The 20,122-nt window shown below is 39.9% G+C and overlaps 1 protein-coding gene across 1 annotated transcript; it reads left to right on the top strand.

Annotated features, from left to right (window-relative positions):
• Window positions 1-9,602: 9,602 nt before the first annotated feature.
• Window positions 9,603-18,290, top strand: gpr173 (G protein-coupled receptor 173). The gene is made up of 2 exons (XM_005465665.4): window positions 9,603-10,492; window positions 15,325-18,290. Exon 2 carries the CDS (start codon window positions 15,523-15,525, stop codon window positions 16,705-16,707), a length of 1,185 nt encoding a protein of 394 aa, XP_005465722.1. The 5' UTR covers window positions 9,603-10,492; window positions 15,325-15,522; the 3' UTR covers window positions 16,708-18,290.
• Window positions 18,291-20,122: the final 1,832 nt, after the last annotated feature.

Here is a 20,122-nt window from a genome sequence, read left to right on the forward strand (position 1 = left end):
GGTATTCAAGAAGAGATCTTGCTCTTGTCCCATGTGTGTTATGTCTGAGTTATATAATTTTTCAAAAAAAACCTTAAAAGTTTCATTAATTCCTAGAGGGTCGACAATAACCTGTCCATCACTGTTTTCAACTGAGGCAATGTTTTTCTCATTCTGTAATTGGCGGAGGCGCCAGGCTAATAATTTCCCGGGCTTTTCCCCTTGATCATAGAATGTCTGTTTAAGACGCAAAAGATGTGAGGCTGCCTTAGAAGCAGAAAGTTCATTATACTGTGTTCTTAGTAACAGAAGCTTTTGATGGACTCTTGGACAAAAACTTTGAAAATATTCTCCCTCAAGCACCTCAATCTCTGCCTCCAACTTTTTTGTTTTCTGATAAGTTTGCTTTGCTCTATAACTTGTGAAGCTAATAATCTGACCCCTTATGTAGGCCTTAAAAGCTTCCCATCTTGAGCAGGGTGATGTTTCATCCCTATTAGTATCAAAAAAAATGTTTATTTGGTTATCTATGAAAGGTGTAAATTCTGAGTCTAGGAGCCACTTTTGTTTAAATCTCCACCTAGGGGGATCTCTCTTCAGTCTCAGATCTTCATATATTAACGAGTTTGGCGAGTGGTCAGATATTAAAATATTATCGTAGTGACAGTCCTTTATTTTATAGCTCAAATTGGCAGAAACTAAAAAGTAATCAATACGCGAGTATGATTTATGTGTATGTGAATAGCAGGAGTATTTTAAGACCTTAGGGTTCATATCCCTCCAAATATCCCTCAGATCGAGTTCTTTCATAAAATGTTGAATAGTTTGTCTACTTTTAGGGTGAGAGAGATCAATACCTGAGCTCCTATCCAACTCTGGGTTCAACGTACAATTAAAGTCCCCTGCCATAATGAGGCTACCAGACAGACATGATACTGTAAGAAAAAGGTTATGAAAAAACTGTGGGTCGTCAATGTTTGGAGCATAGATATTTATCAGGATTATTTTTTCCGTAATAAGTGTGCCCTGTAAAATAACATATCTCCCAGCCTTGTCTTTAATAACCTTTGTCACCTGAAATGGTATAGATTTGTGGATCAAGATCATAACACCTCTTGCCTGAGAAGTGAAGGGCGCAGAATATATACTGCCTTGCCACCTCCTCCTAATCTTCGCCTCTTGACTAGACAACAGGTGCGTTTCCTGCAGCAGCATGATATCAGAGTGCATAGAGTTCAGTCTAGACATTACCTGTTTTACCTTCTCCAGTTTTTGTAGCCCTCTGCAGTTCCAAGAAGAAATTTTAATTCTTATCCCACCAGACATAACATATAACACTGAATGAGCTTCCCAACACATCTGAGATATTAAAGGACAGAGAAACAAATAATACCTGAATGTCAAAAACTACATCCATGACAATGAATACTGAATATGCCCCTTTAACTTGAACTAGGGCACCCATTTCCCTCCCCCTATACATATTGGCACCTGTCTAACAGCTAAAGGTTGTTCCACCCAAAAGCGAGGATCAACCGACTGTGCCTAAACACTGTCCCCTTACCCCACCCCGCTATGCAACCAAAAAACTCGTTATTGAATATGATAAGAAAATCAGGGTATTAATAGTGGCTGTGAGCCTCTGGACCAATGAACAAATAAGTATAACAAACTGGTCTTTCTCTCTCTCCCTCTCACTTCTTTCTAAACTTAAAGCTCAGTAATCATCCCTCCATGCCAGCACACTGTAGTATGACCATGATTACATCGTCTCACCCCGGTTCACTTTCCGACCTCAGAGCCTTCACAAAGTTCTCCGCTTCACCTGGCAGGTTAAAGATGCGGGACTGTCCGTTGTGCGTCACTATCAGTCGCGCAGGAGGGATCATGCCGTACCGGATACCCATGGAGCGAAGCTGTTGTCTCACGGCGTCAAACTCTTTCTGTCTTTTGTGCACTCCAGTCGCTAGGTCCTCATAAAATCTCACCGGGTGATTCTTGAAAAGAATCTGACCCTTTGCCCTGGCAGCTCTTATCACGGTCATTTTATCCTTGTAGTTTAGAAACTTCATGATCATAGTCCTTGGTGCAGCGGTATTTGACATATTCTTCTGGCCGACCCGATGCGCTCTCTCCAGCGTCAGAGCGGTTCGTAGCGGCGCCAAGTTCAGAGCCTCTGGTAGCCAGTTTTCCAAGAAAGCGCACGCGTCTTCTCCTTCTGCGTCCTCGGGCAGGTTAACAAGTCTCAAGTTAGATCGTCGCGATCTGGTCTCCAGATCCAGCACTTTGTCCTCGAGGTTTTTGTTGTTATTTTCAAGAGTCCGTACCTTTGCTTCCAAGGTGGTAATGCTATCTTCTGCTACAGATATCCGGGCCTCCGCCTCGCTGACCCGCTTGACACACTCATTAACATCCTTCCTCACGGTCTCTATTGCTGACAAAATACCATCAAGTTTGGAGGAAAAGTCGGATTTCAAGCTTGCAATAGCCGCCAGTATTACGTCTGAGCCTTCGGCCGTCTCTTCCCTCTCAGTCGGCTCATCATTTCCTTCCTCCATCGCCCGACTAGCGTTGATACCAGTCTCGCTATCTTCACGGCTAACACTAGCTTCACAGCTAGCCTCAGAGTTCAACTTAGAAGTGAAGTTAGATAATTTCGATTGAGTCGGTCTACTAATGTTTTTCCCGGGTTTCCTTTGCGAGAGAGGCATCACAGCTGTCCTAGGTGTCGTTCAATGTCTAACAAACGAGTATTATTCAGGATTTTACAGAAAGATAGCGGAGCAGGAGTGGGCACGTCCTTTCAGCCAGCCGCCATTACCGGAACCCCCCAATGGTTCTTTTATCTATAATTTCTCTGAGTAAACTTTATTTAAAAATTTTCAGTAATCTTTTTTTCATTATTATTATTTTTAAAAAATCTATTCAGTCTCAGATTACATTTTTTCAGATTCAGATCTTTTAAATTAATGTACAAAAAAAATTCTTCAGGTTCGGATTTTTCTCTCAGCTTCAATTTTTTTTTTTCACTTTCAGATCTCTATTTTTCAGTTACAGACTTTTGGCCCTGTTTTGGCCTGGTGGGCGTGGCTACACAGAGAGGGGCGGGGAATCATGAGTGACAGCAGACCGCTGCAGGCTCAAGGTGGTCCATTTTTCATGTTGCCTTCAGGAAACCTGGGAATGAACATAATTTATCAAACACCTCCTGCACTGTATTATTTGATAATGTTTAGAAAACATGTCATGCATAACTGCTAAAACTCAGTTACTAAAGCTCTTTCAAGCAGTAATGTGTACAAATTACGCCGTAACTGATCAATTATGAGACGTTTTCCCAGCCACTACGTGAGAAGTGGTCATTTCCCATGCTCTCAAAGTAGCGCGCATTGTATCGGGTGGGGGCTGCTGTTAACTTGTCCCTCAGTGAACGATGGCGTCGTCTTCCAACAACACTGCTGGCGCGAACAATCAGGTGAGTGTTTAAGTTTGGAACAATTACACTGCAGTCTGTGAATACTACGAATTTAAGAAGTGGCTATTGTTACGGTTAATTTTTCGGCTATTCTGTTTTTTTATTTTATAACGTTTTTTGCTGAAATGCTAGCTCAACAGAAACGCCTCGCTATCATTTTCGGCTGAAACTTACTTCGAAAGGTAAAGTAATATTAACAATTTGATCCTTCCCCAAAAATATGGAAAACATTTTAAAAGACTCCATAACTAATCGGGCTTGGGATGCAGTCTTCATCACCTGCGCTACGGCAATGTTGCAAGACTCTCATCCATCCATTATCTGGTTCCGGGCTCCGCTGGCGGGGCCAGCAGCTTCAGTAAATAGACCCAGACTACCCTCTCCCCAGCCACTTTAGCCTGCTCCTCAGGAGGAATCCTTGTTTCTTCAAACAGTGTGCTGGTCATTCTCGGTCTTGATGCTTAAATCTAATCAAATCAATCATTTGATTTGTTATTACTCAATAATGTACGCCTTTGCGATGCTACAAATTATCACGAGGGAAAAACGTGTCAAATTTTCACGGTTTTCCTACAATATACATATGCGTGAGTTATAGATAAAAAGCAATAATAGTATCATGTTCTAAAGCAAGAAGTAAGAGATCTTTTTCAGAAGGCCTTTTTTCCCCCAAGTAATGTGCAGCTGAATGATTCCAGTTGAAATGACACAACTGCAAAATCTTCCCTAAACTATGTGTCATGTTTAAGTAAATAACAATAAATGATAATAATAATAATAATAATAAAAATAATTAAGTAATAAAGGCACTACTAAAGGAGTTTACAATTTATTACGTAACAGAGAGAGAGAGCAAACTGCGGTGGCAAGAAGTTTTTCTTCTGTCTATGTGCTCATTATTGGCTGTTTCATATAGATCCAACCTGTACATAATGCAGATTTTTGTCCACATACAAATTCCAGGCTTCCCTCGTTCACGTATTCATATGCAGCATACTTTTGGGAATTTTAATATGTTGTTTTTACCTTCCCTCTTCTAAATTGGCTGTTTCTCTGATGTACTGTTTGTTTCTATGGTTTATTTACATTTCTTACACAATTAACATGGCTCCCACATACCAGAATTCAAAGTGTAATGCCAAGCCCTATATACTTACATTTATTGTTAATACAATTAATTTTTTTGATGATGTGTCAACATGTTATTTGCAATTATTACTTTAGAGCATGTGAAAACAGCACTGGTGATTCACTGGTCATCACATAGAAAATGAAAGGCCATTAAAAACAAGAATTAATTAAGTGGAAGCAAACATTCTTGAGTGTCTCCCAGATTTTTGTTTGTGCTAGCATTATACACTATCATGCTGATGCATACTTATTTATGTTTAACTAGGGATGCACCGATACCACTTTTTTGGAAAACGAGTACGGGTACGAGTACTTGCATTTCAGTACACGCTGATGCCGATACCGAGTACTTAATAAAAACATGATTTAAATTTACAAGTTACAGTCACATAGTCACATAGTCACATAGTCGCTGAAGCATCTCTCTTTTTAGCTGCTCCTAAATTAAATACAAAGAATTTTACGTTACTTCACTAACTTTGTTGTTCTCCAAGCTTACAGATCAACTAGGACGTAAGTTTCAGCCGAAAATGATAGCGAGGCGTTTCTGTTGAGCTAGCATTTCAGCAAAAAACGTTATAAAATAAAAAAACAGAATAGCCGAAAAATTAACCGTAACAATAGCCACTTCTTAAATTCGTAGTATTCACAGACTGCAGTGTAATTGTTCCAAACTTAAACACTCACCTGATTGTTCGCGCCAGCAGTGTTGTTGGAAGACGACACCATCGTTCACTGAGGGACAAGTTAACAGCAGCTACCACCCGATACAATGCGCGCTACTTTGAGAGCATGGGAAATGACCACTTCTCACGTAGTGGCTGGGAAAACGTCTCATAATTGATCAGTTACGGCGTAATTTGTACACATTACTGCTTGAAAGAGCTTTAGTAACTGAGTTTTAGCAGTTATGCATGACATGTTTTCTAAACATTATCAAATAATACAGTGCAGGAGGTGTTTGATAAATTATGTTCATTCCCAGGTTTCCTGAAGGCAACATGAAAAATGGACCATCTTGAGCCTGCAGCGGTCTGCTGTCACTCATGATTCCCCGCCCCTCTCTGTTTAGCCACGCCCACCAGGCCAAAACAGGGCCAAAAGTCTGTAACTGAAAAATAGAGATCTGAAAGTAAAAAAAAAAATTGAAGCTGAGAGAAAAATCCGAACCTGAAGAATTTTTTTTTGTACATTAATTTAAAAGATCTGAATCTGAAAAAATGTAATCTGAGACTGAATAGATTTTTTAAAAATAATAATAATGAAAAAAAGATTACTGAAAATTTTTAAATAAAGTTTACTCAGAGAAATTATAGATAAAAGAACCATTGGGTTTTCAGTTAATACAAATATTCAAAACGTTTGATTTTATTTTAAATCCATCTCTTTCTTTTTCAAAGTTCACTCTAAAAATGTGACTTTTGCTTTCAGTTTACATATTTTCGATTTCAAATTTTTCTTTTAACTACACAAACATTATGGCCCTGATTTAACTCCATAGAAAAGTGGACACAATTGTCTGCTTGGTGTCACTAAAGTACCTTATGACAACCCCCAGATACTTAGAAACACTTACATCTGTGGACTCATCGAGGAGGAGGCTGAAACGCTGATCACCCACATCTGCAACCAACTTTTTCAGTTCCAGAACACCGTTAATCATTTCTGTGCACTTTGTCCTGTGCATTTTGAAATGGGTGGCAGCAGTGGAGTCTGAGAAAGCAGCTCTACATGCCTCTCCAATATGATCAGATGCTAGCATGGAACAGTGTTCAGCGATAGCTAATGCCATGGTGGCTTCGGCCTTTTTTGAAGAGTCTGTTTTTTTAGTAAGAAACTGCAGTTTCATTTGGGTGGAACTGTTATAATGCTTTGCCTTTTGAGTATGTTTTTGTGTTAGCATGTGTTTTTTCACATCACTCAGTTTGGCATAGAAATCCACCTTGCAATACAGGCAGTATGCACGTGTATCATCTCCAATAAACTGCTTCAACCAGCCCTTAAATTCAGGGTTTGATTCCCACTCTTTCCTGTATTTTTGAGTGTACAGTTTAGACTGAGACATGATGAGCTAGCTAGCTAGATGTTTAGCTTATGTCACAGAGAGGCACACACACGATGGAGGAAATGAGCAAGTGACTATGTTGGAATGATGTTTTAGTGCACTGATTTATTTTAGAAAAAGAAAAATGAACATTTACCGCTGCTCCCGCCCTAGGGAGCAGCGGTAAATGTTGCAGTTTGCGCGATTCATTTGCAGTTTGTACGCGTAAGGGTGAACAACATCTGCTCTGACAGCTGCTGAGGGCGACTGCTGCGTGAGGACTATCCACCGCCTGTGAGCACTTTGACTTGGGCGATGTGCCCACGGAAGCACTGGCTGCTTGTTGACAGTAAGAGCGATACATGGTTTCATGTCAAAAAGTCGTCATAAGTCTCCAATAACACCAGCAAAAGTCGCCAGATTTGTCGCTAGTCGCTTTTTAGAAAAAAAGTCGCTAAGGGGGTCTGAAAACTCGCTAAATATAGCGACAAAATCGCTAAGTTGGCAACACTGCTCCAACAAAGGTTGATTATTTTGTTAATAATTTTACCTCCTCACTACGTACGACTCTGGATACTGTAGCTCCTCTGAAAAATAGAGCCTCAAATCAGAAGTACTTGACTCCGTGGTATAACTCTCAAACGTGGACCTTAAAGTAACTTAACTCGTAAGCTGGAGAGGAAATGGCTTATCACAAAATTAGAAGATCATCATTTAGCCTGGAGAAATAGTTTGTTGCTTCACTGATTAAAGAAAATAAGAACAACCCCAGGTTTCTCTTCAGCACTGTAGCCAGGCTGACAAACAGTCAGAGCTCTGCTGAGCCAACCATTCCTTTAACGTTAACGAGTAATGACTTCATGAAGTTCTTCACAAATAAATTTTAACTATTAGACCAATTATATATGCTTCCCTTTGGCAGTATCATCAGAAGGCATAGTATACATTTTCACTGCTATGCAGATGATACCCAACTCTATCTATCCATGAAGCCAGATAACACACACCAATTAGTTAAACTGCAGGAATGTTTTACAGAAATAAAGACGTGGATGACCTCTAATTTTCTGGTTCCAGATAATAAACAGTACATTGCACAACAACTGAAACTAGCCCACTGAATGAACAGTGAACTGTGTCAGGGGACCCCCGATTTGATTTTCACCCAGGTGTCATTAACATACCTGAACCAATGACTTGGTGGTATTCCAGGGTAGGGTAACAAAGCCCTCTTTTCCGCTTCTTCCACTTACAAGTCGGCCACAATGGTTGATATTGGGGAACCCATGGCACACCCATGTTTCTGTCTAATAACTTGTATGTGAAATAGGTGGAATTAAGATGCACTTCCTTCAAAATGTAAAAGAACCCACCCACCACTTTATTAACACTCTTGTTCTGACATACTGAATACAAACAGAATATTTAACAGTATTTCCTGAAAACCTTTTTTGTCTTATCATGTATTAGAAACACTTCACTTTACATTAATGAATTACACAGCAGTGGGGACTAGATATCGTCACAGTAGATTTCTTTCCATCAGGGATATAACTAAGTGTAAAGATATAATTCATCCACTGTTATCTTCTTCAACGCCTTGTGCAAACACAGTGCAGAGCAGCAACCTGAAAACTACTCCACAGGTCAGTTACACTGTTAATAATTTTACTTCGTCACTGCGTAAAACTCTGGATACTGTAGCTCCTCTGAAAAAGAAAGCCTTAAAATTAGAAGTACTCGACTCCCTGGTATAACTTTCAAACACACATCTTAAAGCAGATAACTCGTAAGCTGGAGAGGAAATAGCATCTCATTAACTTAGAAGATCATCATTTAACCTGGAAAAATTGTTTGCTGGTTTGTAAAAAAAAAATAAAAAGACCTGCATGAAACTGGAACATCTTACTATTCATCTCTAATTGAACAAAATAAGAACAACCCTAGGTTTGTCTTTACCACTGCAGTCAGGCTGACAAAAAGTCAGAGCTCTGTTGAGTCAACTATTCCTTTAACCTTAACTAGCAATGACTTCATGAAGTTCTTCACAAATAAATTTTAACTATTAGAAAAAATACTCATAACCATCTCACAAATGTAGTATTATGTACAGCTTCTTTCAATACCATTGATATTTATCTAGACTTACTCAAACCATCAAAATGTATTTCCTGCAGGAAGAGCAATCTTGTTCTTACAGTAGATTTTTCATTTTTAAATATTTTAAGGACAAACATTGTAAATTTAAATGTAGTAATGTTATATTGGAGCACCATTATGACACTATTATGACATTATTATTAAAGTGACGCCATTATTTTATTAAGTGCTACTCTGTCAATGTTCATATCCATTAAATGTATGATTGTATGTGGAATCATAATAAGATAAGATCTGCAATTACGGTATATTGTAATTTCAGTAACATTTTCTGGAAATTTTTTAAAAGGTAAATAAGTTAACTTTATGTTGGGAATATGTTTTAAAATTGTAGACATCTAATAAATACAAAAGATTTTTATTCAAAGTTACATATGAAACCGATGGTACAGCTGATATTATCAAAAATGAACAGTGGATTGTCCTAATTATAAATCCCACTACTAGTTTAATAACATTATTAAACTTTTTTGTGAAGTATACATAGAATTAGATACTTGATCCTGACTAAAAAACAATACTTTCCTGCAACCTGTTTAACTGTATTAGAACAGCATGTGACTGTATTATTAAGAAATTTTGTTGTTTTCACACCTTTTATTTAACACAAAAAATCTGCAAAAATACACGAGATTTCATGTTAATTTTAAGCTTCATCAAAAGGATTTGATTTACTGTGTCGTTTTCTTTAGATTAATTGTGAAAAAATGCATTTATTCATTTTTATTCTTTACAAATGAAATAAGTAGCACTCATATGATGTTAGTTTAAATACAATGTGTGTGCCCATGGGGGGAAGGGTGCCCTCATCCCCATGCTTCAGATCGGCCCTGTCCGTGGAACTAACGGGATTAAAATCACTGCGATACCAGCAGGAGTTGCCTGTTTTGGTGCTCATTACCGAAGCTGGGCCCACAGAAGCTGTCCTTTGCATACTGCATTTCCATCTGCCAGTTCACGACCGGAGATATTTCCATCTACGCTGTTATCCCACATATGCTCCTGTTTATCATGCCTGGCTGCTGACAGGCTGCGGGACACAATGAGGACTGGTCTCCGTGTCATCGCGCAGCCTGGAGCTTTCTGGCCTCAGCACGTTAGCAAGCTAACCATTTTTTCCTAAGCAGAAGCCCTGCATTGCTTCGACATGCTAAAGGATTTCATGAACAACACACGGGAGGTTTCCTCCGACTTGACTGGAATACTGCGCACTGAAGTGCAGCGAGGAATCGTCAAGGTTTCCGACGACCGCGAGAAGCCGAGGATCCACAGGGCGTCTGTTGCTGTCTGACAGCCCCGACCAAACATGGCTTTACGGCTGCTTTTACAGGATATTACTGCCTCCGATTTCTAACATATAGACAGGAGATACGAGTTGACAGCATATGCATCATAAAGTGTTTGAATGGTGGCGTACACACTGTGTGCTGTGAATGGGACTAGGCGCTTACTGGCCACCGGCACAGGTTGTGTGAAAAGCACCGAGATATGACATGCACAAGAAAAAAGAGGAAAGCTGCTTTTGCTTCTTTAAACCTTTTGATTTTTAAAGGTAGTGTGCAACACTTTTTTAATACAGATTTGGTCCACCGGCAACGTTACCCATGCACTGTTAGATGCTTCTGTTTTTAGGCTAGAAGCCAGGTGCATCACCGTATTTCATGTAGACTGCAACAGACGTCTGGACAAGAAACCCACGGCAGGTAAGGAGCTCAGCATGACTGCCATTTAATATTGCCTACACAAAATGTCACACTTCCTGCTTCTGTGTGCCTGTATATTTATCTGAGTGCAGTAAGCTCTTGCTGGCATCTTTCTAACATCCTCCTCTAGGCCCAGACAATTGCAGCTTGCTAAGACTGTTGCCCTTTGTCTGCCCCAGCCTGTACAGGGTGAGCACCAAATGAGGGCCTCTGAATGTAGAGCAAATCAGAATGTTGAAGCATGCCTCAGAGCAGCATAAATGATGTTGATGATAAATAATACAGGATTTCCAGCAGTTATACAGCCTTGATCAGCACTGGGACTGACAACTTATTTAGTGTCATTTGATGTTTGGGCCATTCACAGAACACAGAACAAACTCCTGGGGGCATATAGACAACGCTGTTTCAGTTTTTGAGACATCCACCCTCCTTAAGGCTGGACTGTAGCACCCGGTGGCCCCCATGTCCTCAACAGACCTGTAGACTCCATGTAGGGAAGCCTGATGCTGGGTGCAGCTGTCAGAAACCAACAATGTACATCTCATCCAGTGAGCTTTGTCGCCTCCTCCCACCGATGTAAAGCTAGAGGTACTGGGTTGCTGTTGCTACCCAGTTCCTGACAGTGACTCTGCCCTCCGCCGCCAACCAACTTTCAGCTTGACAAAGCCCCTCCTTTAAGATGCACAGCCTCTCTCACAGAATTCACCACAGCTCCCAGCCTGTGACTTAGTAGGGCTTCAATTCGTGTTGACAGTGTGCTCTTAGCTCTGTATTTTTGTAAATCCTATCAAATTAACTTCAACATAAATCCTGAAACGTCAGCAAGAGAATTCCTTCGGTAATGCATGTTTTCCGATGGTTGTCAAATTGCTGTTTTCAACTGTCATCTCAGTGCTAAATTAGAAACATCCAGTGTACCTACAGTTAAACTCATAAGGAACAGTTATTCCTGCCACCTAGTGAAGCCATCGATTTGAAACTCTGCTCTAATCCTCTTCCACCAAATAAACAGGGAAGAGCAGTATTGCTTTTTCACTTTTTGATATAGTCCTGAACAAAGCTAAAGTTTGAAGTGTCGGGATGTTTTGTTTTTACAAAGTGGGTTTGGGATTGAATTTGCTAATACAAGTTTAAATGTAGTGTCATCAATGACGGTTAGCCATCCCGAAGCAGAAATAAAATGTGCCGAAATTAACTCACCACTGTAATGCAGTGCTCTGGTTTCTCTGCATTGAAGAGTTATCATTTAAACCACAAAGTGATATTTTAGTTTGACATATCCACAAAACTGTGTTTAAGAGTGTTCTGGTCTTCTTTCTGTGTGGTCTTGGTAGCACTGTTCTTTTTGAGAACAAAGCTTTCTTCTTGCAGCCGTGCTATGGATGCCATTCTTGTTCAGTGTTCTTCTCTTGCTGGACTCTTGCACATTAACATTAACAACTACTTACAAGTTACTCTGAGGGATCTTTTTATGTAGAAAATAATTTCAAAAAAGTTAGGATGCTTTGTAAAATGTAAAAAAAAGACAGAATTCATGATTTTCATCCTCATAAAATCATTTTTTATTTACAATATAGATACATATATCGATACAATATAGAACAAATGCTTCAATGGTCAGTGTACCTTTCTAATAAAAATATTTGCTATTAGATTGCATAGCATACACTTTCACTGCTATGAAGATGATACCCAGCTTTATCTGTCCATGAAGCCAGATAGCTGAAAGAAGGAATATCTTAAAGACACAAAGGCCTGGATGGCCTCTAATTTTCTGCTTCTAAATTCAGATCAAACTGAGGTTATTGTACTCGGCCCTGAAAATCTTAGAAATACGATATCTAACAAGATGCTTATTCTGGATGGCATTACCTTGGCCTCCAGTAACATTGTGAGGAATCTTGTGTTACCGGGGAATGTCCTTCAATGTGCCTATTAAACAAATATTTCCTGCTTTCTTCCATTTGTGCAATATCTCTAAAATTAGAAATATCCTGTCTCAGAGTGACGCTGAAAAACTAGTTCATGCATTTATTACTTCTAGGCTGGACTACTGTAATTCATTATTATCAGGATGTCCTAAAACTCCCCGTCAAATCCTGAATCAAATTTAAACTCCTTTTCATCACATACAGGGTTTTGAATAATCAAACCCTGTCTTATCTTAAAGATCCCATAGTACTGTATCACCCCAACCCCTGCACTTATGGTCCTATGATATTTAAAAGTAGAATGGGAGGCAGAGCCTTCAGCTTTCAGGCTCCTCTTCTGTGAAACTAGCTCCCAGTTTGGATTCAGGAGACAGACACCCTCCATACATACTTGCCAACCTTGAGACCTCAGAATTAGGGAGACATTCAAAAGAGCTGTTGGATTTCATGTTTATTTATCGGATAAAATAATAAATGTCACCGTTATTATTGTCCAGCCGGAAACAGGGGGGGGGGGGTGTACAAATTCCGAGGCTGCGTCCACTTGAGGACCCGGCCTTCGCGGTCTAAGTGGGCCAGGTCCTCCAAAAGCCGGGTAGACCGGAAATGAGCGACTGTGAAATTGGACAGTCTAGCCTTCAGAATTACGTCACGAGCTCTCTCGGTGGAGTGAAACTCTGCCATCTGCTCCTTGCTATCTAAAATATAACTGGACGCTGGCGTAAATTTTCAACCATCTCACACTTCTGTTTAATCAGTTTTCTGTTTGACGTTTATTCAGCTGTGTGAAAACCCCGGAGGAACCCTCCCGAGGGATTAATAAAGTTTTGTTTAATCTAATTTAATCTCAGCCAAATCCATTTACTCATGAACAAATAAAACACTGAAAAAAGCCAAACATGTTTAAGTTATTTAAGTGACTTATATATCATGTTTAACCTGAGCAGCGAAAGACCATGGGGGTTTGAAAACAATGTGCCGGGAATTTGCTGTTCTCCCCGCCTCAGATATTTGAAGTTTAGACCGCTACATTCTCGCCTGAAAATATGTTAAAAGTTTATTTTGCGACCCAGAAAAAGTAATAAAAATAATATTAAAACTAAGTAACTGCAGTAGTAGTAGCCATTGTTCGAAACTGGAATTGGCTGGGCCAGTCTGAGATATGGCTTTTCAATTTTGTTGTCCGGGTGGAAAATCGGAAGAAATTCGGGAGAATGGTGGCTCCGGGAGATTTTCGGGAGGGGCACTGAAATTCGGGATTCTCACGGAAAAATCGGGAGCAGTGCCTCCATACCATAACCTTAAGATTATGCTTAGTACCCCCAAAAGTTGATTCTGTTCATCTGGACGTAGCGTTTTCAGTGTGAGAACCCTTTCATCACTCATCTAGTCTCAGCTGACTGCAAGTTTCCGCAACCTTACAAAGAGTACATAATGACTGAAAGTAGCAAACAATGGGCTGTGAGGTCAGTTTCTTGATCATGTGCAAATTGTCATGACCATTGATCAAAGACCACTGATCAATGGCCATGAGTACCATTCACAGAGAGTTTGGGAATGGCTGCAAAGATGGTCCCCTCTTCTATAGTCACTAGATCACGACCAAACCATCAGAGATGCAGGCTTTTAAACATGAACACTGATAAGGTGGATGGTGGACTGATAACGTGTGACTTCTTTGCATGGTGAAGCTTTAACCTGCATTTGTGGATACCACAGCAACCTGTCCTCATAGACTGTGATTTCTGGCAGTGTTCCTGAGCACAGTGATGTCCATGATAGAGTGATGTCTGTTTTTAATACAGTGCTGCTTGAGGGTCTGATGATAACAGACATTTGTCCAGATTCTCTGAATCTTTAGACAATATTTTGTTCTTCTTTTTCACTTTTTCATTCTCATTCTTATAGTTAGTTTCCTAATTACTTCCTAATTGCAGAAGATAATAACATAAACTTTAAAGGGCTGAACATCACACAGGGTATCAGAAGTATGAAGACACTGTGATGATTAGAGTTAGTATAAGCCTGTACACTGAGTATTTTTTATTGCTTTTTATTATTTGATCATGTTTCGCTTTAGCGTTTAGTAGTAGATCTTTTTTGAAAGTTCAGTGTAGATGTTAAAATATAAATACAGCTTATTCACAGTGTTTAGTTGTCCCTAGTCAAAAATAAAGGTTGTGAAATTTGACCAAACTGATAAAGATATTTCCTGTATATTTTTATTTTAATTCAATTAGTTTTACATGTCCCAATCCAGCTAGCACTGGTTTGTTTCACAACTGTTATTATTGTTTTTAAAATGATTTTTCACACCTTGTTTAATTTTTTGGTTAAATTTTAGGTACATGACACTGAACTCAAGTGTCACAGCAAATGGATATTTGCCTCTAAAGTTCAGTAAAAGGAATAAAAGGTACAAAAGAAAGCTGTGACTGCATCTTTTGTTCCTCAGATCCTCTAAGCTCAGATTGCAAGAATTAGCAATAATTGCAAGGAAAACATTTTTTATTTTTGTGGGATTTCACTTCAATTCTTAAACAATTTTTTGTTTTTATTTTTTTAAATTTGACTCTTAAGGGGTCAGGTGAGATTTTATTCCTCAAATTTGGTTGATTATATATGAAATGGGCCAATCGTCATGATTTTCAGTACTCATTTGTAGACCAACACGGGAAAAATCCTGCTTGAGTTGTGTTGAATATTTCTGAATTATGTTTTAAGTATGTTTTTGATGTTGCCACCAAAAATGTGGTTTCTACGTTAGAGAAAAAGAAGCCATGTGTTGTTTTGTCCTTTTAATCTGTGCTAGTAATACATGAGTGACTGAAATGATTTTTCATTTCTGATGAAGAGCCATCAAACACCTAATTCTTGATCTCTTCTGGTTGCTTTCAGGGTCCCTGTGAGGATTAAGAGGCAAGAGGAGAGGTCACAACAACAAAGGGACTTTGCTCGAAATGGAGCAATGTGTCTTGAGGTGTTCCTGTTCAGTGTAAACTACAGAAAGGAAGCAACCACGAGTACCGAGGAACAATCGGCAGACGAGGGAGGTGGTGGTGGAGTGGTGACTTTGTTGTCTAAAAATAAGGTGGTATGGGTGGGGGGGCATTTGGGATGGCAAATGGAAATGAGAGCACCGAAGGGCCTGTGGGGCCAATGGCAGCAGTGGTGGCTACTGCAGAAGGCATGGTAGCAGACAGTTCATCCTCCGTTATCTCTACGTATATTAAACTGGTGCTACTTGGGCTGATCATATGCATCAGTCTGGTGGGGAACTTGGTGGTTTCTCTGCTTGTACTCCGGGACCAGGCTCTGCATAAGGCACCTTACTATTTCCTCCTGGATCTGTGCCTGGCAGACAGCATTCGCTCAGCTATCTGCTTCCCCTTTGTGCTGGTGTCTATAAAAAATGGCTCAGCGTGGACCTACAGCGTGCTGAGCTGCAAGGTGGTAGCCTTCATGGCAGTGCTCTTCTGCTTCCATGCTGCCTTCATGCTCTTCTGCATCAGTGTAACACGCTACATGGCCATTGCACACCACCGGTTTTACTCAAAGCGCATGACGTTCTGGACATGTGTGGCAGTAGTATGCATGGTGTGGACGCTGTCTGTGGCAATGGCATTCCCGCCTGTTTTTGATGTGGGCACCTATAAATTCATTCGTGAGGAAGACCAGTGCATTTTTGAGCATCGCTACTTCAAGGCTAATGACACACTGGGCTTCATGCTAATGCTTGCTGTACTCATTCTAGCCACACATGTTGTCTACATGAAGTTACTTCTCTTTGAATACAAGCACCGCAAGATGAAGCCAGTCCAGATGGTACCAGCTATCAGTCAGAATTGGACCTTTCATGGGCCAGGAGCTACAGGCCAAGCAGCTGCTAACTGGATTGCGGGTTTTGGTAGGGGCCCGATGCCACCCACTCTGCTGGGAATACGGCAAAACTTGCACAACCAGAACCGGCGACTCTTAGGCATGGAGGAGTTTAAAGCGGAGAAGCAGCTCGGCAGGATGTTCTATGTGATCACATTACTGTTCCTGGTGCTCTGGTCTCCCTACATAGTAGCTTGCTACTGGAGGGTGTTTGTCAAGGCTTGCACAATACCACACCGGTACCTCTCCACCACTGTGTGGATGAGTTTTGCCCAAGCGGGGGTCAACCCTATCGTCTGCTTCTTCCTTAATAAAGACTTGAAGAAAGGGCTCCTTTCCCACCTACCAGCCTGCTGCAGGACTAAACCTCATCTGCCACGAGAGCCTTACTGTGTCATGTAACTAGAGATGATGAAGAAAAAACAATGGGCAACCTACAGATGTATTGTATATTGTGCTTAAGTTATCGTGGCATTTGATGCAATTGAAGGTATTTTTAAGCAGTGAGTGGAAAATTGTGAGTGTAGTGTTAAAACACTGGAATGGTAAGCATGTGTTTCCATCCATCGACCAATTTTCACTCCAAATTCAACAGCATACATGAGGTCAGATCTTGACTTTTGATAACATACATGTAAATAATAAGCAGTCACTGGGAAAACCAAGACAGACAAATAAACTAAGCTTGAGATTTTTTAAAAATTGCCATTTAGAAAAGTCTTGAATACAAAGGATGTTGGGCTTGTGACAAACAGAATCCTAAAGGAGGTAATAAAGCCGCTTTTAGTCTGAATCTTAATGTCATCATCATACTGGAATAACTGATGATTGTCCAGCAGCAGTGGCTGATGAGAGTAAAAAAGTGCTCAACTAGATTCAAACCAGCATTCGTGTTGACTCACCAGTTTTATTAGAATGGCAATTTTAGTTCACAACAACATAAAGTTTCCAGAAATACAAACATTAGTTCCAGAAAAGATGTGGAAGGTAGATTAATGCATTTAGCTAGTGTTTACATTGTCACTGAGTCATATTAATCAAGTACCAACAGGTCATTTTTAATCAAATGGAGGTACAGTGGATGCCATAAACACCTTTTGGTGCTCCTGTAGTGGTACGGTACATGGTGCAGTTCACAATTGAAACATTTTAGATTGACTTAAAAACATGAATAAATAAAAAACTGAAACTGGAGAAACCAAGAATAAAATTGTTATCCACTCCTCACAACAAAATGCCGTCACATTATAGGGTGTCTATGTGTTTTCAAGTTTCAGTTATGTGATTTAACCATCAGTGAGGACACATAAAGATGATGAGGGCGTGCTGTTGAACACAGATTTTAGCAGGAAATGTAAAAGTCAGAATAAAGGGTGCTGCAGAAAAATGCTAACAGACTAAAAACCAAAGTAAAACAGGCACTGCAAAGTAAATGTACCGTAAAGAATTAATGCAGAATCTCAAAGCAGACAGAAGGATTTTCTTTCCTCAAACACACTGTTTGTTTGCTAGTCACTAAAGCAAACCTTTAATCTGTGTTGCCTAAAACATATTCTCGTTGTTGCTCATTAGCTCAACAGAAAATATGCAGTAGGGGATGCTTTTCAAGCTTTGAACATTTGCAGATAGAACAATTATTTGTTTTTTCATTTTTTGTTTTTTCCTAAGGACAAATCTGAAGTTACATCTGTACCTGTTACTTGAGCAGCTTCACCTTCATTTTAAAGCAGAAAGAAAATTAGCTTCACCAGGCATAGCAACCCAGGATTTTTAACCCTCAAGCGACCAAGCTATTTCAGTGGGTATTCTAATGACCGAGTTTGCTATCAGGAATACTTTTTTATGATTTTGTTTGTGTATTTCACACTAACACTGTTTCCTTTATCCATGCTAGATATTCTGAAATGCTCTATTGTCATCAAGTATTGTTTTCAACCATTTTTATGCAAAAAGAATTTAAAATACATGTTGTACAAACAAAATGACATTTAAACAGTCCTTGTCTGTTATTTCTTAAAATATATACATAAAATAATTTTTTGGTTTCAGTGATGTTAGAAAAAACTAATAATATGAAACTAAAGGATGTTTAAGCTATATGAACTATGTGAATGATGTTTTACAGTATAGTAAAATCATTTCAAGGCCATAATTCTTGTGATCAGTGACAAATTGCAGTGCAGAAGTTGGCATAAGGATATCTATTTATTGTTTGGTTTTAGTTTGAGACAAAATGTGGGGGATCTTTTATGATCTCGATTATTAGCTTGTCTGGATAAGGACCTGCTATTAGTAGCCAATTTATTGCTCCTAGGTGGGTCTGTCCTGAGAATACACGCTGAATGGATCTAACCTCTTTAGCCTAGTGGCCAGCGTTTCAAGCTGTTGTTTGGTAGTTTCCAGAGGCTCAGTTATGGACAGTTTTTTTGTGCTTATAATTCATTCAGTACTTGTCTCTCATGACACCCTTCTGCATCTCTGTTGACCAACTTTTTGATGCGCTCATTTCTAATCCTGTCCATTCTGCTCACTCTTAGTGAAGATCTGGACATATTCATCTCTGCCACCTCCAGCTTAGTGCCTCTGTCTCCAAATCACTACAGCAGGTCTCAACAGCATCTTGTAAACTTTCCTTTCACTCTTGCTCCTATCTTATGTCACAAATTACCCCTGACACTCATCTTGGAACATCCTGCCTGCATTCTCTTCTTCACCTCTCTTTTGCACTCTGTTGCTTTGGATGGTTGATGCTAGAAAATAAACTCATCTACCTTAAGTACCTCTGCTCTTGTTCATCTTCCCACCTGTCTCACTTTCATTCCTCTCCTCTCAAGGCTCTCCACTACCTACTCCCTACTCTCACTACAGATCAGCGTTATCTGCAAATATCATACTTCACACAGACTCCTGCCTGAGCTCATCTGTCAGCCTGTCCATCACCGCTGCAAACAGGAAGGGGCTCAGAGCAGATCCCTGATGTAATCCCAGCCCCACCTTGATCTGTCACTCCTACTGCACACCTCATCACTATCTCACTGTCTTCATTTCCTGCACCACCCTCACATACTTGTCTACTACTCCTGATTTCCTCACACAGTACCACAGTCCCGCTTTTGGTACCCCATCATATGCTTTCTCTGAACCACAAAGACACTCTGAAGCTCCTTCTGACCTTCTCCTTTCTGACTTCTCCATCAACACTCACATTGCATCTGTAGTGCTCTTTCTCAGCATGAAGCCATACTGCTGTTTGCTGATTGTCACCTCCAGCAGCTCTGTCCTAAATCATCATGGTATGGCCCAAAAGCTTGGTCTCTCTGTAATTACTACAGCTCTGCACTTCACTCTTGTTCTTAAAAATCACTACCAGTACTCTTCTTCACTCTTAAACGTTGTGTTAAAAAACTAGTTAAAGAGTCCATTGCACTCTCCCCTAGACATCACCATACCTCCACAAGTGCATCATCTGGATCAACTGCCTTTCAACTCTTCATCCTCTTCATAGCTGCCCTCACCTCTTTACCTCTTTCCTGATATGTGGAGATGAAAGATGGCCTTCATCTTTCCTCCTCTCTGAGCTTCTTTATTCATCAGCTCCTCAAAGTACTCCTTCCATCTTTTCAGCTCACTCTTTTCACTCGTTTCTTCATTCCTCTGTGTTGTGTTCCTCACATACAACTCACTGTAAACTTTTTTCTTTGCTTTTGCTCTCTCTTTGTCATATGCCTAGCCTCCAATACTCCTGTCTAGTTTTTTAAATCTCCCTGACTATCACACTTTTTATTTGTCAACTTCTTCCTTTGAATAATTTACTGTA

The sequence above is a fragment of the Oreochromis niloticus genome, linkage group LG20 (assembly GCF_001858045.2).
Source record: "Oreochromis niloticus isolate F11D_XX linkage group LG20, O_niloticus_UMD_NMBU, whole genome shotgun sequence".
NCBI lineage: Eukaryota > Metazoa > Chordata > Actinopteri > Cichliformes > Cichlidae > Oreochromis > Oreochromis niloticus.

What these genes read in the sequence shown, in the direction of transcription:
- gpr173 (XM_005465665.4), top strand. Translation starts at nt 15,523, where the DNA reads ATGGGTGGGGGGGCATTTGGGATGGCAAATGGAAATGAGAGCACCGAA.